We start from the raw sequence: 25897 nt of genomic DNA on the forward strand, positions 1-25897 counted from the left end.
AGTACTTCCACCTCCCATCTTTGCGTTCCTTTTAATTTCTTGAAAAGGTTTCTTACCTTTTGTTGTTCTTGCTTATTACGCATCGCACAAAGGCGCAGGGCGAGGAACTACTGGGTGCTCTTACCTCTCCCTCGCATTTTCTGTTTTATATGAATTACAATAATAAAGAAAAGGAAATGCGGGGAAAACGCGTATCAAAAGTTGAGGCAAGGCAGCCAAATAAAATCATAAAAATTACAAAAGGTATGCAGGAAAAATGAGAGGGAGCAGCGGCGGGAGACAGCTCACGAATGCGTCCAAGAAAAATCACCGTAATAAAGCCAAGTGTCTGGGGTCTTCCCTGTGTTTCGCTGTGTATGTTGCAAATAAAACAATTTGAGTGGAAATAAAAAATAAAACAACCTGTGCCAGCTGATGGGTTAAGGTGGGTGGTGGGTGGAGGGTGGTGGGAAGCGGGAACTTAACACAACGTCCCAAAATGTAAGTGAGGTGCAATCCTTTGTAAGGAAACGTCGGGCAGCTGGATTCTCAGACAGACAAACATTACCGGGCAAACAATGCGTTGTCCTCGTCGGGGAGTGAAACACAGCTTAAATTATTAATAAGAAGCATAAGAAAAACAAATGCGAGTGTATGCCGGCAGAAGATGAAGCAAGGAAGATAAAGGCGGTTAAAGAAGAAGATACAGTTCGCGCACTTGGAAAAAATAACATGAATCTGAGAACCACACTAATTTGTAGGCGTTTTCGTGTAGCTCTGCTGCCATACTCGCACTTCTCAGCAAGAATTTTATATCATAATTTGGTTTAACTATCGGATTAATGTTTATTTTATGAAAGTATAATAACAAAATTGATGAGCCGTATTTTCGCCAGCTTTTTTCCGTGTATACCACGACAGCCAGAGCAACAGTAGCAGCGGAAGCATTTCCTCGGTCACCGGTTTCGGTCCTGTCTTGTCCTTTAAGTTCACGGTGCAATGGACGGGATAGTGAGGTCAGTGGGTAGTAGAGGGTGCTGGCCTCATCATCACCCTTCCACCTGGCAAAGGGAATAGCTGAGCACACCTGAGTGGGTGCTGGACGAGCGAATGGCGGAAGTCCTTAAGCTTGAAGGCCTTTGAACCAAGACACGCTGGCCAATATGGCTTATGAGTTCTAATCCGCAACTAAATCAGTTGTGAAAAACAAATCAGAGATAAACAAATTCTTTATTTTAAGATGGCCAGAATCAAACAGTTATAGAAATATCCTGCAACGCCTCCAAAATTAAATTATCTTCTTTAGCTACGCGAAAAATAATGCAGGTATTAAAAGATTACTGGCCGTGTAAATAAAAGTACCGACCTGCATTTATCACCAATTGAAGCATTGTAAACTAAATTAAATTCTGAAAAAAGCGTCAGCTGCAGAAATAACACACCACCCCCTATGTTCTGTCCCATAAAAACCAGACTTTTTCATTGTCTTCTGTATTTCTTTGTTATTAAATATTATTTTTCCAGCCTCACCTTTACACGGAATTTTTTAAACGCCCTTTTTATGACCAATGAAGGTGCCCCCGGCCAGCCTAACCCACACAACCAGCCCCTTCCGACCCACCGTCCCGCGTGATTTATGCCGCGCGGTCAAGTGTAAGTTCCACCGCTGGCACCTCGGGGCAGGAAATTGGGTTTAACAGCAGCAGTCAGCGGGACCTGGCAGCTCGTTTAATTTCAGCCGATTTTTTCCACCGGCCGCCGTTTTATTAAATATTTTCCCCGCTACGGTTTTGTTGCCTTTTTATGAACTGGTTATCATTGGACTACTTTGCGTGTTGCGATTTGCCTTAATTAGTCGCGTCGGCAGATCAGGATATTAACCGCACTGAGCAGGGTTGGTTTGGGTTCAGCCCGTAATTGTGAAAGCCTGTCAGCGGTAAGCTGCAGTGGCATTTTCCTTTTTTCTGTGTTTTCATAAATCGCGATTTATTGGCTGCTCGTTAACCTTTGAGCTGATGCTGATGGATAATGAAGGAATGCAAATAAAGGGACACTCTGTGATTGTTTTTTAATTGCCATGCAGTCGGATATTCGGAAATAATGACAGTGCACAAGCGTGGTTAAATGAGGTCCGATTTTCATATAGTGTTACATACTTTTCTGCATACTCGGCTCAATTATTTGGGAATTTCTGTTTCTGTTTGGCCACTTTTATGAAATGTTCGTTCAATTTGGTATGACAATTTCCATGCATTCCACAAGAAACCACACAAAGAAAATCCGTTCAAAGTAAATGTATCCTTTGAAGTGACAAACACTTTTGCTTATTTCGGGTTTGTGGGCAAAATCATTTAATTTTCCATAAAGATAAAATGCCACGGGATCTGAAAAGTAAAAAGACCACTTCAGGCGCTGTCATTTATGAAAAAGGGCAGCTGACAGAAGAGGATTGGAAAATAAATTAAAAGCGCATTTATATTGGGAAGGCCTCCTTTTTGGAGACTCTTACCTACCCCCGATTGCAACCGACTTTCGTACCCTCCAAGGGTTGCACCCCCGCTAACGAGCGTCCATTACGCAAACAATAAGCACGGCTTCCTCTTCAGATAACAAACCACAAACAAACGAACGTATAAAAATATCCCTCTTGTGGCGAGAAGAAATATTGCGCATACGCCACGCATCCTGCGAGTGGCTTTCATTCAAAAATAGATTTATGTGTGGCATTTAAGCGAGACAACAAACAAAAAATAAATAAAAAAAAAGGAGAGGACAGGAAGGACACCCAAACAAAATCAAGAAAAATGTGCTGCAGCATTTATCAAACGTGACGCAATCCGTGGGAATGTTTGAAACTCTTTCCTCCCTTCCCCACAGCGAAAGCTGCTTGACATCATTATTCTTCAGCAGAAACAAACAATGTGCAGTGCATTTCGGTATCATTAAAATGTGATCACTTCGTATTAAAGCCGCAGTCAAATGAGGGCGGGAGGCGGCTGGCGGGCGGGGCGCCATCTTGGGCAACAACGATTTGATTTAGTGCCGCACATTATTTCACGTACATATCTGGGCTGGGTCTATACGCTGCGTGTGTATATGTTTTGCAATAATGTCAACAATAGACCGGGCTCTTTGACATGTGTGCGTTCGCCGAGTGTGTGTGCTCCAGTTGGTTGGCAACATTTACATTTAGCATTTTGCCCCACTTGTTGACTTTCTGCCATCGGGTTCAGCAGATTTGCATGATTTTCGCATTTATGCGCTTAACTTACTATTTAATAATGGCAAGCAAACAAATGTTTAAGTGGAGGGACTGGGAAAGGAAAAGGAAGTGGATGGGAAAGCAGGAAGTGCGGTCGACGGAAGATGGCTGGAATGGATAATGTAATGAGGGATTGGATCAACTTACCTTGACTCCAATGTGAACCGGTGCAAATTCTGATTTGTGTATTGATGGAATCGGTATCGGTAATTGCATGGGAAGGGGGCAGGACATCATGGTCGCTACCTGTGAATGCAAACAGAGAAAGAGACACACGTTTGTTAGTCGGATTTGGATTGGCATTGAAGAAAAAGAGTGTTTGGGTGAGCATGGATACTACTTTAAAGATTTTAAATGCATGTTAACAATTTTACAAAGTATTGAAAATCAACTATAACGAACAAATGTTTTTAAACTTTATTCATTTTTTATGAATTTTAAAAAACTCTACAGCTCTCAGATGTGAAAAAAAGGACAACGGTTTTAAGCCATACTAAGTTAATGGTAACTTAAAGGACAGAACTGGTCTGCCTTTACTTTCTCCATGTAATCCTTGCCACGGGCTGAAAACCCTCGTAAAAACAATGAGATTGGGCTCGCTGATAAGCGAATCAATGCAACAGCTGCTGCCGTTTTCCCTCCGACACTTGGCCCACATAAACTTTGCCCTCTTTTCGCCATTTTCCTGTAGTTTCGAGTTCACCGTTGGCATTGCAATTTTTCGCCTTTTCAATTTCACGCGTTTTAATGGCAGCCAACCCAGGAATCAACCCCGACCCCGCACGCTCTTGCTCCTCCGGTCACACAGACACACACCCACACATACAAGTCACGACCGCATTGCATTTCATTCGAAAAAGGACGAAGGACGTGGGCGGGACGGGGCAGGGCGGGGCGTGACCATCGTTTCATTTGGCGCCCATCATCATTGTCATTTCCGCTTTTGCGTAACGATGTCAACGTTTTTGATGGCTTCATTTCGTTGCGCTGCATTTCGTTTTGGTTTTTCGTTTCGGGCGCCAAATAAATCATAGCCTGGCTTCCCGTTTTCCCCGCTTGCCACGCGTTGCACTCACGCCTTTCTTTTCAACCAATAAAAACTTTTCGACTTTGTCATAATACGAGCAGAAGCGGGAATAAAAGGCTGCGGGAATAAAGAGCAGCGCCAACTACAACAAATACAAAGTAAAATAAAATCACAGAAGCAAATATAGAGAGCGAATAGAATGTGACGTGCTACACATGAAACAAAACCTTCGTTTAAGATATAATCGAAGAAAAATAAAAATACTTTAAGATAGGCGACATTTCTTGGACAATAATTTATTTGTGCTTAAAAGATAATGTTAAAACCAAAATCTTTTACCACTTAGTGCTTTCTCCCAGTGCAGAGCAAAACGTTGCAAATGAAAATGGCATGACAAAGTGGCAAATGTTGTCAAAACTTTCGCAACGCAGAATCGGAACAGCAACATCGGCCATCAAGAAAACGGACAATGTGTTATGGAAAAGTCGAGGGAAAGTGAACGTCATTAAATTGTAGCTCTCCGACAATTTTCAATTTCCGGCCTCATTCTTCAGGGTTCTGCCACTGGAGTAATTTCCATGCCTACAAAATCACGCCTTCCCTTCTTTAAAATTTTTTAAAACATTGGGGCAAACAAATTTCCTATCGCATTACACTTGTCAGCAAACGGGCACCTTTTTGTCGCCACAACTTGGGAGGTCTTGCCAGCTGACACGTGTTTCTTTTGCTGCCCAACAATTAATGACTTGTCAACGGCATCGATTACCGAACCAGCGACATAAATGCAGAGGCATCATAACAAAACTATTTATGTCGCACTTGCTCATCCCACCTTTAGCCCTTCTCTCCCTGGCTTTTACCGTCTGTCAGCCGGCTGTCAGTTTGTTTACGCATTTCACAGTAAATTGCTTTAAGTGCTACAAAAGTGTCATTTACATGGGCAGCTTGGCAAACTAATTAATAGAATTTCAGCATTACGTATTTGTTGTTCTGCAACTCGTTCTCGTTTTTCCCCGACTGCCGTTGTAGTTGCATTTGTAGTCGTCATCATTATCAAAAGTAGTGCCAAAGTGCAGCGGAGCGAGGCTTGGCTTGCATTTTAATGACGACAACAAACGGAAATTGACGTTGCCTGACTGACTTTCCAACATTGTAGCCGGCTTTTTATGCTGACACGCGACACAGCAACGGGAATCGCCAGGGTCTACGAGGGGGCAGATCGGCAGAATGCCGGGAGGAGCGGAGAAACGGAGAATCGGGAATTGAAACTGGCAGATGGCGGGACATACTCGCAGATGAACTCATGGCCATGCCACATGTGGCAGCCACATGGACGCTGGCAAGTGCTCTTGCAATAAATGCCCAATTGCCGAACTTTCACACTGAAATTAAAACGAAACTGGAGCACGGGGAACTGACTTTGGGTAATTCTTTGCTATAAAATGGGATTTAACAATAGCCGTTTCGAAACATTGTTCTTGTCGAGTGGAATGGGTGGACTAGACTTGGACAATACGAAATGTCTTAATAGAAGAAATAACGTATACTTCTCTTCAAAAGGAAGCTATAAACACTCTCATTGTCGAAAAATCATTCGCTTTTCTCAGTGCACTCGCTTCCTGAATGGCCTCCCTTACTTTATCACGACATTGATGCATGACTCCGTCTCAGTCTCGGTCCATGTCCTGATCCCCCTCGTTCTGTCCACCCTCTCACCCGAGACTCCAACGCCTGTTGGGCCACCCACGCGTTAATTTGTCCAGTTTTGTGGTGGACATTCATGGCATTCGAGCAGGATAATAAATGTAATATGGCAGCAATGAGAGCGAAACGATGTAGCGGTACTGCTGCCTCTGATGCTGCATGCACAATTAGGCCCGAGGGGAGAAGGGGCTGCCCAACCACCCACGAAAACAATGATTAATGAGCAGTTGCAACAACAACAGCAACGGCAATCATACATCATTCGGTTAAGTTCAGCTGAGCGAAGTTGAAGGCCGAACGGCAGAGGCAAACTCAGACGCAGCAACAACTGCAACGACAGCAGCAACTCGCAACCTGTCACAATTGCAACCTGCAACAAGTTCATGGCACTTGTCGCCCGTCGTCGCCGACGTCGAGTTTTCCACTTCACTGGGCATGCGCGACGCATCCACAGCTGCAGGCAACAACAACGGCAGAAGCAATAACTGCATCGGCAGCATCAGCAACAGCTGTGCCAATCGTGCAGCAAATCAAGCGACCACTTTTGCACGGCCAGCCACTGCAAAAAATCACTAGAATCAATTTACCTGTAAAGCGGAATTTAAAGTAAATAAAATAAAATGTAGCCAACTGCTTATTACAGTTACTATTAACAAATATCTTAACTTTATAAAGTGTCTACTTTACCGGAGAAGTGAATTTCGGAATCTGGACCGTTTCTTCTTGAAACATTTTCGACAGCGAATTCAGTTCTGACTAGCTCCACAATTTTCCAAGTGCTAGTTACACAGCGAATAAATCGGGAGGAGACCGCCGCGCCCCTGGCACTGATATCGTATATTGCACAAACACAAAGGTGCTTGCTTAATGAACAGGTGGCTTGGCTCAGCCGATGGCTGCTGACTCAGCCCCATTTGGCCCAGAGCACTGAACCTGGTCATGAGTACAATTACTTCCAATCAATTTGCATAATCACTGGAATCTCTTTAAGAGGTAACAAAATAAACAAGCAGTCTATCTTTTGTTTCTATGATTAATTAATTAACTCGTCTGTTGTGATTTTAGATATAATATATTGACAAGAGACATTTTGGGATTTCAAAAGATGGACATGTACTACCTTTATGGAACCTAGATTTCTAATCTTATAGAAAAAGGAAACATATTAATTAGTATCATATGTAACTCGATGATTCCGAAACGCACCTGATAAGTTTGAATTTCAAAGTTCAGAGAAAATAAACAAAGGTCCTTAATTCATATGCTTATGTCGCCACACTTGGCCGCAATCAACAGATTCGCAGACAAATTTCATATATACTCTGATCAGGACTTTCCTATGCACTCGATGACAAGGACTGCATCAATCAGCGAGGAGCCGGGCAAATCGCATTAAAAAGCTCAAATCGCTTAGATTTGTGACACTAAGCAGCAGCACCACCCATTTAGCCGCCCACAGCACCACCCTAGGCCACAATCACAGCCACAGAACTGCCACAGTCGCAACCACTGCGGAAGCCAGGCAACAATAACGAAATCCAACCAAGAAATTGTGCAGATTTAGCATGACAAGTGAAAGTAAATAAAGTGAGCGGATGGAGAGCGAAGAAAGGACGAGGGCAGCCTGTGGCCAGGGATTTCTCCTCGTATTGAGCTGGCACTTTATGCGAAGAATGACGCCCATATTTCACTCACAAAACTCGGTGTTGGCTTAATGCGCTAGGAAAACACGCCAAGAAGTTGCAGCCCACAACGGAACGAACTTGTTGCAACACGCAGATCAGTAGGGGACGGAGGGGGGCGGGGAAATGGAATTGTAAGACGGCGAAATTGAAAAGCGAAATGCGGGCATTTGCATAAATTCAGTTCACGGAAAACGGGCGGCTATTGAACGGGAAGCGACCGTGATAATGATAAGGACGGCACTCAGGGGCAGAGGAGTGTAGCCGAGTTGTTCAATTGGCTATTTTATGTACAAAATGTTGGCTAGATGACAAAATGGAAAATCTGGAACGATATAATCAAACAAACTACCTCCTTATAACGAGGCAAAAAAGTCCTGGCGATCGACCCTTCAAATACAAAAAGTGTGATACCAAACTTTACCAATAATGTGAACATTTGACTTTCACTCTCATTCCCGAGCTAATAGATTTAACTAACGGTATGGACATCCATTAGTTAAAACTGTACGTTTATATCACGTTATATACCACAATTCTGCCTTACTAGTCCACAGTCATTAGTAAAATCTATCTCATAAATTAATTGAAGAAAAACCTATTAACTAAAACCACAACGTTCCCAAAAAACTCATTAAAAACTATCTAAGTAAAGTAAACAAGTTAAGCCCTTATTGTGATTACTCCAACGAATGTTGTTTAAAAAAGTGTAAACAATGTAGTTTCGTTTTCATGTCAGCTATAATTTTGCAAGCGGTTTTCAAATAATGGCGGCTAGCTGTTTTTGGTAACAGATTGTTGGCATCACTGACAGATAGAAGCTTTGGCCAGGACAGGTGCGAAATAGCAGCTCGCTTTTGTGAGCCATGCATTTTTGATCTGACGCCCACATAAATGGGTGTTGGGGCGGGAATCGGTGTGGGCGTGGCTAAGGATTTAACGGGTTCCGTGCAATGCCTAAAACTATGCAACGCACAGCCAAGTGTGTTGAGAATCCTTTTCTGTTAAGGATTTGTTGTTAGTGTTGACGCCTTCGCAGCGGCTTTTGTTGGCTCACACATATGGGCGTGTGTGTTCTTCTGGAAGTGCATGTGTGCGGTTTTGTGCCGCATCAAATTGCATTAGTGTTGAAAGCTGCAACAAACACAAAAAAGCCTCAGCTAGTGCGGAGAAAATCCAGTCTCAGTCTATCCCTTCGCCCATCTCGGTCCCACCTCTCAGTCCTCACTTCTCAGTCCTCAGCTTGCAGCCATTTCGCCTCTCATCGTCCTTTGTTTGCTTTACATCAGGACATCGTCAACGGATTTCGCCTTTTTGCATTCTGATCTGATCTACCACTCGCACCCTAAACCGCTGCGCAGCCTTTATTCGGCTGAGGGGAGGGGCAGGACAGGGCGGCATACAGTGTGTGAAATGACTGTAATGCTGCTACTTTCGCCAGGCTTTGAGTAAGCCTCCTCTGGCTGGCAAGGCGACTCAGATGAAGGATGCAAGTTCCTCGTTGCAGCACTTTGCGAAAAGTGAAAGATTATATGCTTTTTTATGATAACTTGAAGTTGATTATTTGTTTCCGATAAAGATTTTACTTTATTTTACTTTCCGAGAAAGAGATCATTTTTAGTGATACTTTTATATTCTTTTAAAAAATTTAAAGAGAAAACGTGCCTATCAAACCTAAAATGAAATTATGTTGGCAAGATATTAATTTAAATTACTTAAAAATCAATTTTGTAATATCTGGTTTTGTAATAAAAATTTTTCCCTGTGTCTAGGGTCGCTGCAAGTTGCATTCCGTATGCTGCATGCGGAATCCAAGCCGAGTCCCCAAAGTTGGCCAGCAGCATCATCCATCATTTAGCATTCGTTGGGTGACACAGACGGCATTGCAGTGTGCGTAATTAAAAATGTCAACGCACAATGGGTTTAGGTGTTGGCCATGCAATCACAGGTGGCTCACAGGCAACTCAATTCCTGCTGGGCCAAACACAATGCTAGCAAATGAGGCACTGCATCCGAAATGGAAACGGCAATTGCAATTGGCAGCGATAAGGTCTAATACCTTTCTGCTCGGAAGACACGCTCTTTTGGTTTAAGATTATAAGTTGCATATTTTGAAAATGGAAAAATTAATCCTCTTTCTGACAAGGAAATATTATGCTTTTTGTCCCACTCCACTCTTCAATCATGTTCATCTTTGGGGCTCTTCGCACATGTGCACACACCCAGTCGCAAATAGAGCTCTCACACTCCTGGCCACATTCATCTTGGCCGGCCGACGACTGCAGACAAACATTTTTCGCAAATTAAATGAAAACACCTGATGATATTGGGAGCAATAGCTTCCGTCTCTTTCACGGCGAGGCTTCCTTTGCCTTGTACTTCCCTTTTTAAAATAAGTCGTATAAAAACTCTTTAAAATACAAGTTTTTGGGCAAAAATACTGCTCAGAGATTTTAGCGATTTTAGAGATTTAAAAAAAAATGAAAAATAGTTATTATAAAAGAACAACAAAAATATAAACATTTTAGGACTGGGTATTTTCAGCTTCGAGCTTTGTAACTAACCTCTCTCGTGGATTTTGCTCTCATTTTTCATCCATTCTTTTCGCAATTTGTTAGTCAGAAAAACAAAAGCAAACAATTTCCTATTGCAGCAGGGGGAACAAAAACCGACAGAAAACAAAACACGAAAACAGAGGCAGCCAAAACAAATGGTCGCCACGTTCTCCAATCCTTCAGGCAAAATATGTCTGTGCAAATGTGTTCAAAAATTAGGGGGCAAAAAACCAAAACATTTTAACGAAATTAGTTTGCTCACTTCCACAGAAAACATTCGTCTGATCCATACTAATGAGTTGAATTTCGGCCTTGAACTGCGACTGCGCAAAGGCTGTCAGAAGAATGAAGCGAAGATCCAAAAAACAATGAACTTAAGGAACAACAAGAAAAGTACACAAAAGCCCTGGAATTGAACTGAAGACTTTTGTTGTCGATTTTGGCTTGGCTCTTTCAGTTCACGGCTTGACTGGCAATAAACGAGCTTCATAATGGTGTGAAATTGAATGCGCAAAGTACAAAAAACACCGACCAAAAACTTAAGCAACAACACTGAGACCCCAAGCCAAAACTGTAGGGGTTCAAGTGATTGTTCACCATCTAAGCCATATAGGGACTCATACAGCAGTGAATTGTTCTAGAAATTAATATTGAAAACTGTTTATGGCGTTGTATTAATCACCTGTTAAAGTAGCTAAAGTCCGTTGCAAAAGTATGAGATAGTCATAGATACTTTATCTGTTACTGTAAGATAGAACACTATAGTAACTGTACCTATTATTTAATGGAAAGTTAACATAGAAGTCATTAAAAAATGTAAAACAATTAGACACTACACCAACAGAAATATATATAAAATATAAAATTGAGCTGCGAGACTCTGCCTATCTATGAGATTGAGCATTTACGTCCTTTTACGTAGACATCTGTAACCTCGGTTATTAATAAATTTGCTAAGCATGCGTAATGAGGGTCTCGGCCTCCGAAACTTTGCTGCCTCCGTTTTTAGCTGTCTTGTTGATTATTTTTTTGTCTGTGGTGGTGTATTTTGTGCTTTTTTGGTCATACCGGACAACGAGTGTTAATGACATCTGAACAACAAGAACGAGTTTCGGGCCTCGGAGTGACTCTTTTCGGTCTTTCTGTCAAGCGTTGAAAAATGTTTGTGCATGAGAAATTGCCCTGGCCTGCGCCGCTGCAGCAGACACATAAATTCTCATTTAGCATCGTCAAATTAATGACTTCAAAATGGGCCCTATCTGCCCGTTCCTTCCGAGCCCGCTAAAGTATACAAATTCAGCGAAGACGTGCTATTACGCCACAGCTGATCGAGCGCTTACAGGTGATGAGCTCATACCTAGTTCGAAGTGGAAAAACTTGTCGAACAACTTAAGCGGTTGCCGGCCGGCGAGCGAAAACCAAACTCCCGACACACTTACAACTTGCCTCAGACACTGCCACCGCAATAACACTGAATGAAATTATAGAACCGCCCAACAAGGCGGCAACTATTACAGCACATGTTGTCGCCGGGCCAATTTGTATGTTTTTTCCAGCGAATTTTAGTTCAGTTTTATCCCCATCTAAGCCATGTGAAACTTTTAAGGTTTCTTGTGTCTGCGGGCGGCGAGAGGAAACGAAACTTATTCACTTGCTGTGGGGTTCTTTTTATGGGTTTTCCTGGAGGCAGCAACAAGCGGATGTGTCCATTACTTTTCGGCTCTATCTGCCTTAGGTACTGACTTAAGTTCGTTGATTTATAAGGAATTATAATATTATCTGTTCTTACTTGGGTTCTTCAGATTACACAGTTAACAAATAAGAAAATACCATTCCCTTATGTTAAGGTATCGTGATACATTCGTTCAGTACCTGCAAATGCGGTAGCATCAGTACACCCCATAAAACAATGTCGATTCTCAACTACCCGTCGAATGCAAATTGTAGAAGCGGAACCATTTTTAATGTCTGATTAGCATGCGACTATTAATAGAGGCGACTCGATGCAGGGAGGCAGCTCTAAGTGAATTTTGCGGCACGTAAACTGGCCAGCACCTGAGGGCCGTGGCTCGAGGAGATGGATGATGACACTTCGGTCGTGCTGCTCGAAGCCTCACACAATAATTAGCAATGAAATCACGTGCTAGTGGCTGGCTTTTGGGCTGCGGGTTAGCAGCTGCCAATTTCAATTAAAGCCAAGAAGCAGCCAGCCAACTGGTCGTCGTCTCCCAAGAGGAGCTTTTAAATGAGCGCCGTGACTAATTACAAATTAAATTGACATAAAACGTGTTTAACGTGCTGCATTTTCACGTTCTACATAATTTATGAGTCGGCCCTTTGGCGCAGGACCTTTTTTGAAGCCCCCAGAAGGTATAAGCCGCCAGTCAAACGGTCAGCTGCAGGTGTAACTAACGGACAGCTCAGCTTTTAGCCCTGCTCCCTGGCTTTGGGTGCAACAAGTTAAGCCGTTGCTGACGTGTTGAATGGCCAGCGTTTTAGTTGCTGCACCTTTGACATCCGCATATATGCACAGGTAGGAGTATCCATATGTGTGAATTGCCAGCCAGCTTAGTCCTGGCACGCACACAAGCACGACGCACAGATATCAGCAATTAGTTGGCCGGCTTTGCCTCTATATCTTTTAACCTTTTCGTTTTTGTGAAGCTGAAATTTAATCCGGTTCATTTTCAGTTCACAGCGCTTTCACTTGTCCGGCTGAATGGGAAATATGAGTTTGAATGGACACCTTTTACACTGCAATCTGCGAGGACATGTTTTATAATTTCAAGGGTTATTAAAATGTTCTTTTACAATGCTCACTACTTTTTATTTAATTAATCCTTTGAAAATCGTATGCCTTAGTTTAGTCCCCTAGATTATGAGTAGTTCTGACTCCCTTTTATAGACTCTGTGTCTAACACCCAGGTAAATGGATATGGATGGTCCTGATGATGCTGCAGTTAGGAACCGTCTGACATGGCCATCAGACCCATCCACACCCACACAATAAGCTGAAAATCAGAACAGCTAGTGAGGCCAACGCAGATAACCTTCCTGCAGCACGAAATTGGTTATACGCCCAAGTTTGACACTCCTCCGACAGCTTTTCTCCTCTCTAGGAGCAGAGCGTGTGTTTGCTGGGTGCGGGCAGCAGCGATACGTCGTGTAGTTTTAATTAATTTAATTTCACGCTCATAAAATGCCAAACAATGTGAAAAACTCGTGCACACATGGCGGGGAAAAGCGCGTGAGCCGCGCGGAAAAGTTCGTTTGGGATTTTGATAGAGATCCGCAGGAGAGAAGCGGGCAAAGTTGTACCCAGATGAAGGCTCTAAAATTGTCCTGTCAGCGGGTTGTCGGCCTGCATATGACAAGGAGCGTAATTAACACGAAACCCACACTTGCCACCCAACTGAATTTGTCATAATTGAATTGTAGCGGAAGTAGTTATTGGCGAACCGGCAGAAAGGGGTCTAACCCCCTTTACGGCCTCAAATTGAGATCGCTGGGCCAGTGAGTCGAGAGCCAGTGATCGACAGCAATTGAAGGCACTTAGCGCGTATCCGTGTCACTTAGTTGATTACTCGACTGCTCTTGAATGTGGAGTGCTTGACTGGCTGCCTTTCTGGGTTGGCTACGAGAAACTGCTACACGCGAAGGGAAATCTAGCTCCGAAATCTAACAAAGCTTAAAGTTACAATGACGTATAAGTAAAGTGAGTTTATAAAACCAACAGCGCCAAATGTATTTAAAATGTTTTCTCTGAATACTTGATTAACTTCCATTTTTTGTCGAAATGCGAAAACATTCTACAGTTTGTTTATCCTTGATCACCAATTGTTTATGTGCATTTGAAAGAATCCTAGTATTTTAGTTTATTGTTTTGCATATAGGAGTATACTTTCATATGTATAATGCATTTAGATTGCTAATGTTTTGGTCTGCTGATTCGCACAATAAGCACAACCAGTGAAGTGAGAGAGGGAACACAAAAACAAAACACGAGCTGAAATTAAAATCGCAGACATCACCTTGTTCATCAGAAAATTTAAAACTTTGCTATGCAAAAAACTTTCCATATTCTCTTTGTATTTGACTTAAAGATCATGTGAATACATTAGAAAACGAACTATGAAGAAGGAACGCTGTTTCTGTGGATTGTGCAATTTCCAAGGAATCTCGGATGATCAAATGTTGGTTTCTGGCTCACTTTATTTTCATACTCATGCATAAATATTTAGCTGACGGGGTCCGCATGTGAATGTGGATTCTTCCATGTGATGATCTTGACTGGCATGTCTGACTTTTAAATTTAGCTTTTTTGCGGCTCTTTTTTGAGTGGATCGTGCTACATTTTGCTGTCAGGCTTTTGTTTATTTTAAAATAGTGCTTCGAAGTATTGCTTTCCTATGCTGTTGATTTTGGTCAGAGTAGTATTTAGATTCTGAAAATCATGAGAATTGTAATTTCAGATTCCAGTTGCAATAAAGTTGTCAAAACAAATTATTCAGTAACCAAGAAATCCACTCTATGTAACTTGACCTATTACAATTGAAAACAAATATTAGAACGGTATGGTATTGAGAAGTCTTGTTTCTTCAGCGCAGCTGAATACTGGAACTGTCAATTGCACAATGGCTCTGACTAACAAGGCCCACCAAGGCGTTGATCACACCACATGATTTCTCTTCGCTTCTCGCTCCCGTTGAATCTCGAGCCTCATTAAGGCAATTTTCCTATTAGCAACGGCAGCAGTTGGAGGAGTGAGATCTTTCGTTGGCATAATTTATAGTTTCTATTTGCGGTCAATTAAACATCCATCTTGGCTCGCTCTGATAACCCGAAGCGATGACGTTGCTGCCGTGCCACCGAGAGAGTCACACACACAGCATTTGGCAGACGTCCAAGCAACATGCATAGAAATCCCCGGCGAACATTCCCAGTATTACCAACAAAGTAGCTGTGGCCAATGCCACCTGTTGGATGCAAAGTGCCCTGGCCGTCTGTCAGGTCCCCGACTCCTGCTCCGCTCCCGAAATTATCATCATCATCCGTCAGTCAGCCAGAAGATACACATATCTTCCCTTCGGTGGGACAATGCAGAGACATTTCTCTTGCATGGAGAGCCCGCAGCAACGGCACTAGGAAAATGCTTCATTTTGGCTGGCAAATCACGCAAATGAAATGCACAAAATATGCGCCATTTATAACCTCCCTCCCTGTGGCACATCGTACGTACGTGAGGCAGTGTGGCTAGAACTGTGGCAAAAATTATGAGGCAACAGGCAGGAGGCCACAGCCTTGCGCTCTTCCCCAAGAAACCCGAAGACATGGCACACACACGACTCTGCCGGGAAAAGACGACTGTCTCCTGTCCACCCCCACTTTCTAATCCCCTACCCGAACACCCCTGGCCACACTCAATTGCGCGCTAATTTAGCGCGGCTCGCACTTAATAATTTCTTTTCATAATTGAGTAAAAGGCAGAAAAAATAAGCGCGAGAGAAATAAACGTGAGGGAAACCAACCAATGGGGCAGACATAAGGAAACTGCAATTGAAATCGAGGAAAGGGGAAAAACTGGTGGAATATATCCATTCTTTCGAGGGCTGACCGAGGAATTCAGAAAATAATAACTTAAATTTTGCAGACTCGGAAACGACTATTAACTAGAACTCTCCGCTAAATAAAAATAATTTCAAAAATGTTACAAAAAAAGAAAAGTCTTAATTAAATGCGTTCATATCGCTGACTCTTTACCCACTTTTATCATGGCTATATTATTTATCTTTCTGTTTTCAATCAGTTCATTGTATAATCAGGGCCTGGAACTGATTTCAATCAAGAAAACAAGGAGACTGAAAACTCTATACCTGCATAAATGACAGGCGCAGATGGCAAACTTTTTGATAGAGATGTACTCATCTCTAGGCCTTAAATAAAAAAATTACGAATAAAATTCTCTAAAAATTCTCCAGCTACCCTCGAAAATGTCACTTAAATTATCAGCAATCGCACACACTCGAAATATGCCATATGCTATGATCGTCGCCACGCCATGACGTGTTGATTGAGCACAACCAGCTCTCTCCACTTTTTCCTCCCCGAGATTTATGACGAATGCATTTGGATGAAGATAGGCAATGTATACATAGGCTTAACATTAATCGAAACCAAATTTACTTTGAAGTTGGGGCAGCATAGGCAGTAATTACGGAAACTACTAAGGAGATATATTCTTTCTAAAAGTGTCAAACAAAAAACTCGGGCTATGTAGGTGAAAACCTACAGACCAGAAGAGAACACTTTGCCACTGGGTTGTTTATCTCCTTTGTTGCAAATGATACCTAGACAAGTTAGGGTCAAATTTGCTGGTAATTAATTTCCGATTGAGGGGCCTATTGATGACACTTTGAGCAACGACTTAATTGGGCATCGGTTACACGCAACAAGAGAAACAAAAGCCCCAAACTCACACACACGCGGCCATTTGAGTTGGGAAAATACATTAGTAAAACATAATGCGTTTGTCGATTAATCAACTGTCCAAATAGAAGCAGTTAGGGTAGGGGTTATCGTTTCTCTCTTCGGTTTGGTTAACTAATTTATAGGATTTTTATCCAGGATGCGAGTGTGTGACCCACTCAAATTGGGGGCGTGATAATTGCACTATAAAAATGCGCAACTGGGGAAAATAAATTAGCCGCTTTCTGTTGCTCTTGTTGCTGTTTTTCGTTGACGGCAAAATAAATCTCAATTTATATGAAAATCGATTACGTTGCGCATTATTAATTATTTAAAAGGTTTCACGGAAATGGGCAGGAAGTTACTCGCTTTCTGCTGTTTTCCGTCCCCTCGGGTAATTAATAAATAAATTAATGGCCAAAATGATTCCGACTTACGTTTTCTTTTTCCTCGTAGTGCAAACTTACCTGAAAGCAGAAAAGAGAAAAAAGAAAATTAAATTTCATTGTAAGTAAATGTTATAGGAGCATAAATTATGGCATTTATGAGTTAAGTTTGAAATTGAAAATTCATCAAAACGAGGGAATAAATCACTGACAAGAATGTGCCAAAATTAATATAGGTTTTTTGTTGTGCCCGGCGCTTTTTCTTTGTTCAATTTATTAGTGTCAAAATGGCAACAAAGGCGAAGAATCCCTTTGGCAAGGCCGCAGGACAAAAGCTGCGAATTTATCACGCACCCCTCACTCGTTCCTAGTGTTCCCCCCTATCATGTAACAATGATAACTTGGCCAGCCGTGTGTGGTGGCCATTGTGCGTCTTTTGGACTCTTTTGTGTCTCATAAGTCATTTCGCCCAGCTCAAATAATTCATAATCGATTCTCAAAGCGCTCGCCGCATCCCCTGGCTCTTCATCTTCCTTCTCGCCCCTGCGGTCGAGTTTGCTCTGGAGACAAGTTCGTTAGGTTAGCTAGGCAAAAAGGAGGTCCAACATTTACTTATGAAAATCAAAGTGAGTCCTGGGATTGCCGGATGGGGGGATTGGGGACTGAAAGCGGTGGGCGGAGGTCGAGAAGTGGGGGTAATGGCTGGAACAAGACAAACACGGCACGCTCGCTGAATTTCTATTAAGCCAAATAACTCAAAAGTAATTGCCCGGGCGTTGTCGAGGTAGCAATTGCACTCAACTTCGCAAGCGGCGCCCGACCATGAACATCCTGGGATCATCAATATGTGCACCTTAATGGATGCTTAAATAAATTATAACTTCAAATTGCGATTGCCGAGCGCTCTCCTTGCGCAGGGCCACTAACTGAACTTGTTCCAGTGGCGGCACGTACAGCTAAATACATTACGCCCAACTGCAGTTGTGCGAAAATATTTACACGTGATTACGGCACCCCTAAAAAATACCAAGACAAAACAACAAAATTTCTCCAGAGCTCTTTTTAGTAATTCTTCCGACGCTGCTCAGCGCTGCCACAGTTTGAGCAATAGATCATTAAAATTTTATTGGCCGCGTATTTCTTTTAAAAAGAATTCTTGTTTTATCCGTGTGAGTTTACATTTGCACACTTTCTGTACCACAAAATGAATGCAGCTAGATGTATAGCCATTTCGAAATTTTGATATGTTCAGGCTCGTAAGGCCCTTATTTAATTTTAAATTGTATTTTTTTTTAATTTAGTGCCGCTTCAAATCTTTCTTGCAACAGCTGGCTTAAACAGAGTGTGTAGCATACATCACAGCTGCTGGCCGGCTAATTGGTCTGCGTAAACGCAATTAGCGGAAGGAGTACAGGACACCCACTGAAGTGACCCCGCAGCAAAGCTCTCTGATCCCGGCCCTGCTGGAGCTCTTTAAACGGGTTAGCAGATGCTCCGACAACAGGAGCGACCTCATTGCACTCGAGAGCGCAATCGTTTAGCAACGTGCTGCAAGCCAAAGGAGCAAAATGAGCCAAGGAGCCGAAGAAGGCAAGGCTTGCATACAAATTGGCGCACGTGTGCAAGAGCTAGGTGGAAGAATATTGTTGAAAGCCGTGCCACAACACGCACACAAGCGCAGCCCGCACACACACCAGCACGCGCGGAGTGGGTCAAACGTGAGCCTTTCAAATGCTAAATGGACATTGCTTAATTCCATATTCCATGGTCCCAAGGAGCTACCGCACTGAGCTTGTGCAGCTCAGCCATCATAATAGCTCATTATGCTGCTGCTGTTGCCGTTTCCCCCCAAAGTTCATTAGCTAAAAGGCCGTCAAACCCATCGTCAAGCTGATGCATTAAGACGGAGTTGAAGATATTGCGAAGACTTTGGCCTGGCGAAGGATTCAAATTGGTTTCTGACACAAACAAAACTGTATATTTTGCGGTGTCTCAAAAAATATAGGATATTTTTTTTAATGAATTTTTTAAGACTGCGACACCGCATTTAACAGATGTATATCTGAACACATTGTTATATCTCAAGTAAATAAAGACATCAATATCTTAATACCAATCTTAATTCACAATAAACACGGAACACTCAGGTGAGCATTGAACACGTTATAAAGCATTTAATACATCATCAGAAGTCAACGCAAATTAATTTGCCATCGTATCGGCGGGTAGATGTTGTCTTTATCTATATCTATATCTGCGACACATCTACACTCTTTTATATGCTCATATCAGTTTTTATTCTGTTTTTATTTTGATGTCGCAATTTATTTTTGGTTCGGCGTCAAGAACTGCATAACTTGGCCACGCTCCAACCAAACGAACCGACCAAAAGTCATCCCACGCCAAGTGGCTACAGAAAACAATACTTAATATTAGGTAGAATTTTCCCAGAAATATTTAAAAAACCATTTTTTATGAGTAACAAGTGTTGGATCAACGGGACAAATAACCCCATAGCCAAAATATTAAATAACAAATTTAATTGTATGCGGAAACAGTATTTTCAAAGCAACTTTAATTTGGTTTTGAATAAACTACGATTATTTATATATTTTAGAATATTATATTACCAGAATGAAACGCACGTTATTTTTTTGAGCTAAACTAATATTCAAACGAATAACACATTTTTAATTTTAAAGACGCCTCTTCAAATGGATAATATTGCTAAGAGCGTTTTGCGATTAGCCACTTTCGGTTGGCCGCATTTATCTTCGCACAGATTACCCCACATTATTATGGTCTTTAATACATCGCAGATTTGTGTATGAGTGTGGGGGCTACATATATGCCATAAATCTGTGCCATAATTATGGCACTAAAAATACACAAGTTGTTGCATTGTTTATATACCGCAACCAACAACTATGGCTACATCTATAAATTTATTTTTGCTACTGTTTCCGGTGATTTTGCAGAAATGAAATAAAGGAATATCGTACTTTTAATTCAGCACGACAGAATGCGTGCTCAAAGCTTTTCAGGTATATTTGAGTGGGTGGGAATAGCTTTGATCGTCTTAAAAGAAACGAAAATTTATAGCTGACATTTATTTAAGAGGAATAGATCTTTGAATCTTGTAATTTATCTTCCTTATAATAAAAAAGCACGACACTACGGAAAAAACTACAAGAAAATATTTCATTGATCTGGATACACACCGATTTTGTCAACTTCCTAATATTTGAAGAATTTCGAATATAATTTGGTCTTCTTCAATGGAATATCATTTAATGAATTATGTTGAGCCACCAAAATACTTAGGTGGATACATTATCTTTGAGTTGGTACCGTTAATGATTAACAATCTAAAACTTTCTTTCATTAAATTAGATACATCTATGCAAATTCCTAAAAGCCTCACGCCCCTCTTACTATTCAATTATTTTAACATTACAAACCTGGCACACTTGACAAGCAGCAATAAAAGCTGTACATTAAGTGGAAAAATGGGAAAGCACCAGACATAAAAACGTGCAAATGCAGCGGCAGTGATGGACAACATTTTGATCTCTAACAGCAGGCAGATGGCAAGAATGGGGCCCCATAAGACCAGCATAAATTATATATACATTTAATTTGAATGGCGAGCAGCAGCGCCGGACGGAAGAATTCATAAGTTTTCATTAGCGCCCAGATTTACACGGAAAATGAGCCATTAAAACGTCTCCAACTATTGACTTATGACCGCCAAGAGGTTCAGAAAAAGTTCCCCAGTGTCGCTGGCAGACACACCCAATTATCTGGCAACGTTGTCCTAAGAACAACTTCTAAGACAGCCCCTGAACACGAAAAGAAATAAAATCGTAAACATTATTTTTAGCCTGCAGGAAAATGCGACCAACTGATATAACTTTGTGAGAGAAGAAAGAATTTTCATTCCGCTGCAAAGTCCAATTTTAGGAATGCAGAATTATACGAGTATACCTCCATGATACACGAAATGCCTTATTTAATCCGCTTGGTTCGGATGCACTTTATCTAATGAACTGCCTGAGCACACGAGCGTATACACAATATGTGAAAATTGAAACTATATTTACTGTTAATAAAATACAATCGAAAATTCATTTATTTATCTATGGCACGCTGAGAAATTGTAGTGCAAATATTTGCAATTCAATTGCAACGGCAACAAAATGCACAATACTACGACAGAAAAATCAAATCGAAATAAAATGAAATAAAATATAAAAATAACTGGCAGCGCACTGACGAGGCATTGCTTCTGCCATGCAATGAGAAATATTCTAGGAACATTTCTGACCATACGGACTGACAGACAGCCAATAACATGTATATGTACTTCTTCTAAAACCCACAAATGTTTTAAATTCTTTTTGCATGTTCACTGTTGACACTAGATCCACATTTACAGCTGGATTGTTCTTAAATCTACTTAGGATATTTAGTATTAAAAATAAAATATAGGAGAGGTGTTCACTTACAGCTTGACTCATGCTATCAACTGTTTAGACCCTAGACCAACCATAAACAACAAACTTACCTAAAACGAAAAGAAAGATAAAAAAACGTATTTTTTCGGGTTGGTTAATGCGCAAATTGTAAGCATATCCTTAACCTATTGTATCAGTACTTTATGGGTTAGTTAGAGCAAAAGGGGAAAATAGAAACAGTCAGAGGCAGAGATCATGCAAACTTCCGTTGCCAGCAGCAATTGGCAAACTTTTCGTAAACCGCTGACCCTATTTATACATTTTTGTTTATTTTCGATTGTTTTCGATTCTCGTTGTTATTCGAGTCGTGTTTATTTACACAAGCTCTGGAAGATTTCTTTTTTAAGCGAGCACAAACAGAATTTAGTGTGTTTAATGAGATATCAAAAAATTAGAATTCCGCCAAGAAAAATTAGGCAATTGAATCATACGTAATTTAGCAAAGATAAGATTCTTTATCAAATAGATGAAATACTACTACTACTTTTAATATATTTTTACACAAACCGTACCCGTCTGTTTTTCTTAAGCAGATCATTAAGACTGACACAGTGAGTCACGAATTTAATCAAATGGGTAAACAAAATTCATTCTCAGTTTTTTACTAAACTGCAAACAACAAATACAAATCTTTCCGACCATTTAAAAGTGTGTAAAATTGCAATTTGCATAATGCACACTAACGTAGAAACTTTTTCACACGTTGCTTATACTCGTATTGTGCTGTAATAGTTCTAGTTTGTGAGTGTGGTTAAATTCTGGCTGTTACTTCTATCTCCAGCTAATAAATCGCTTATCTTATTTGTTGTTATTTACCTCCCCATTTAGTTGTTGTCCGAAAGCAAACACGAAACATCATAAAGACCACGCACCCTACAAATATATATTCTCGCAGTCCTTATCTAAAATGCTAAGCTTTCTATCTCTCTTGCTCATTCTATTCCCATCAAATGGAACATTTAAAATCTGTGCGAAACTTTATTGATTTTTACGAGCATTTAGCCACGCCTAATGAGTTAAGCACACTCCGCACATGGCAACCACTCAAATAATACTACCATTAATTATTAAATTGATTAAAATCGATAGAGTGAGATTAAAGCCAAACGCAAACGAATTATTAGTTTGGGTTTGTGACCAGCAGACCATTTATGCTGTCATCATGCTCATTTTCTAGGAAGGGAAAATAAAGGGATTCAGATTTGATTTCCGTGACTAAGGCCAAGAACATTGACATCTGGGACAACTAGAATATAAAGGGGACCACCAAAATAGTTCGCTCCAAACTCTGACAATCGGCAAGTGCCTTGAAGGACTGGGTAGATAAAAGGAGGAATTGGCCCTGGCTGGCAGCATGCCCGATTTTGGATGACATCGAGATAAAAAAAAAGCCAAATACTTGGGGCACACAATGCCAGAAATCTCAATTATTTAGCCAAACATGTGTTAGCTGTGGCAGTGCTGCATGCCCGGCAATCCCTCAGATACGCGTGCTATGGGAGCGACGACAACAGCAACATCTTCGAAGCGACGAGTGGTTTCCATCGAGCAAAGCGACAGGCGGTTATAAGTCAAATTGAAATCTTGTCAGCAGACCAAGAAATTATCTAGCCTGACTAAAAAATACTCAAACCAGCAAATGCCGAGCGAGAAATGTTATTTATTTGAAACAGAAATTTAATTGAAAACACAAATAAATAATGTTGCAAACATAACCCAGAAACCAAATCGAAAATGCAAGGCAAAAATCAATTTGCCTTAGTGAAAATGAAATAAAAATGGCAAATATCAAATGTCGCACAAGCATAAATCGTAAACAGAAGTAAAAACTTTAGAAACCAAAGCAAACAAATACTAAAACCAAGGACTACAAAGAATTTCCTCAATTATCCCCAATATTTCAGATTAAATTCTTCAGAAAACTTGCATTAAACAGAAGGAAGGTAACTAACAGTAAGCAAACATGTACATATTTGGCATGATTTGTCCGCCATCGTCTTTGCACACACCAAATATTTCATACTTTTTAGGGCCAGACAACAGTGCATTATGGAAAGGGAGCAGCTTAAACTTCATTTAAAAATACCGCTGAGTGGGATGTAACCTTGGAAAGCGCCACAGTACCCGTGGGCTAAAGGAAACGAAGCTACATCAACGAAAAGAGCAGCAACCACAACATCAGTAGCAACATCCTCCACAGAAACAGCAGCAGCATCATCATAACTAGCAGCAGCAACACCAGGAGCAGAAAGCAAAGCAAAACTGCTGGCAGCAACAGTGCAAAGATTGAATGCAATGCATAAAAGAGCCAAATTCCACACCGAAGAATAACAACAAGAAAAATTGTACGAGGAAATGCTTAACGCAGACACAAACGGGGCAAAGGGAAAGCGGAGCCACAGTCGGAGGACTGAGGAAAAGCAGGCGAGGGCAATCCTGGGCGAAAATCCGGACCAGAGACAAATGTGGGTCGAAAGCGCAAAGTGCAACAACTCGCACGCACTGGCAGACAGGCGGGAAGGGGGAGGGAAGTCGCGGGAAAATGCAACACTAGCAAATGCAAGCCGCACGCGCCTCCGACGGAAAATGCCAAGATGAAAAACAAAAGCGGAAAACTAAACCACTTTTTTGGCACTTGCTGCCGCTGGCTGGAGATTGGCTGTCGCCCGGCGCGCTTGCCGTTTTCGTTGTCTTTGGCGTTGTCTAGTGGTGTCTGGGGCTCCTTGAACAGCTTAAGTGAAATTTAATGATATCTTTACAGGCCAAGAAGGAAGCAGCAACAGGTGTGGCCTGTTTTCTTGGCGCCTGCTGTTCTGCTAATTTGTTGAATTAAAGTTTCTGATTTTATTGCTGATAAGTTAGCCAGCTGCTGCAACAACGGATTGAGTAAACAGAATAAATTAGATTCATTGGGTGCTTCCGCAGTATAAGCGCAAACAATTTCATTAGTGCTACTCCTTAAAAATTGTGTAAATACACCTTTTTTAAAATAATTGAATATTATCTTTTAAGTATGTTCATTTAGAGTATTCCATAAGATATTGTAAATGGGCAACTAAATGCAAAGCTAAAATATTTTTGTGAACACAAGTGTACGTTAATGTTCTTCGAGATTCATTTGGTAAACGAAATTGCCTCATTGGTTTCGAGCTGGGATGCGTGGGCAACCTCTCTAATGACTTGCTCTAGGTGATGATGTCGTCGTCATCGTATATTCACCCACAGTGAACATCGTATTCGGAACAGTTTATTTCGTTTAAGAGCAATTGAAATAAATTCTAAGGCAAATTGCCTGACTGTGAAAGGCGGAGGAAGCAAACAAGCAACGGCCCCTCGGCAACTCTGAGATTTTAGTCTTGCTCGGCTAATGTCCAAATGCACTTAAAAGTGCTGAGGCCATGTAAATGGGTCTTCCAGCCCTCCGACTCCCTGCCATAAATACCCTCTGTTGCCATCCGCCCATTTATGTCGCATTTCATAGCTTCGCTTCAGCTTTTGAGGGCAGCTTGGGGAGTTGGACCCAGTTTATTTCTCATCCAAACAACTGAAATTGAAAACGCGTGGGAGTCGCTCAAAAAATATAATGGAGCTAAACTAAACGATGATCTGTCATTTCGTGGCGGATGATGTTGCTGATGCAAACATTATTTATCCAAGGCTCGAAACTTAGATACGATAGCCGCACTTCTTTCCGTTTTTCATTGTTTTTGTGTTTTTTGTCGGTGTAATGGGGTTTGCAAAATAATATATATATATGCCTATTATTTATTTTAAACAAGCATTTGAAATGTTTCTAACACCTAAATAATATACAATTGAATTACAAAGAAACATGAGCCAATTTCAAGTGTCCAGGTGCATTTTAACTGTGTAGTTGCATCTTTTTTAGATAACAAAAAAAATATTAGTCAATGATACACACTGAAATATAATACTAAAGTTATGCGAGTCAACAAAAGATAAAAATCAAATGCAATAACGACTTTTAAAATAATAATTACAAATAAATCATTTATTTACTTAAATTGGTTTAAATTTCTTAGATAGCACTTTCAATAGCCAGAGGTCTATAGAACGAATTCATTTACTCCCGAAGAAAGTCAATTGCAAACTCATTTTGGCAAGGAACTCACGCAACCACCAAATTGCATTTCCAGTTGTAAGACAAACTCAAGTGCGGCAGTTCCTGCCCAACCCAACCTAAACCTAAGCAAAAGGTATTCCCCTCTTTTGGCCGACAACACAAGAATGGAACCTGCTCGTTTTAAGCAAGTTAACTACCACTTAGCTTTAGTTCCAAACTCTATTTAGCATGCAAAG

At 41.1% G+C, this 25897-nt stretch overlaps 1 protein-coding gene across 8 annotated transcripts in view; it reads right to left on the bottom strand.

Moving 5' to 3' along the window:
* heph (polypyrimidine tract-binding protein 1 heph) overlaps positions 1-25897 on the bottom strand; it is a 150183-nt gene that overhangs the window by 116699 nt on the left and 7587 nt on the right. For 3 of the 8 annotated variants that reach the window (XM_065865636.2, XM_065865638.2, XM_070996364.1), the window contains one exon: positions 3389-3487. In XM_065865636.2, the coding sequence (XP_065721708.1) occupies positions 3389-3478 (90 nt within the window). In that variant the 5' untranslated portion in view covers positions 3479-3487. Of the gene's footprint in view, positions 1-3388; positions 3488-17111; positions 17142-21568; positions 21628-25897 lie in introns of those variants that run through there. The other 5 variants (XM_065865635.2, XM_036819672.3, XM_065865637.2 and 2 more) reach the window with 3 other exon arrangements.

This window comes from Drosophila suzukii, chromosome 3, assembly GCF_043229965.1.
Source record: "Drosophila suzukii chromosome 3, CBGP_Dsuzu_IsoJpt1.0, whole genome shotgun sequence".
Lineage (NCBI taxonomy): Eukaryota > Metazoa > Arthropoda > Insecta > Diptera > Drosophilidae > Drosophila > Drosophila suzukii.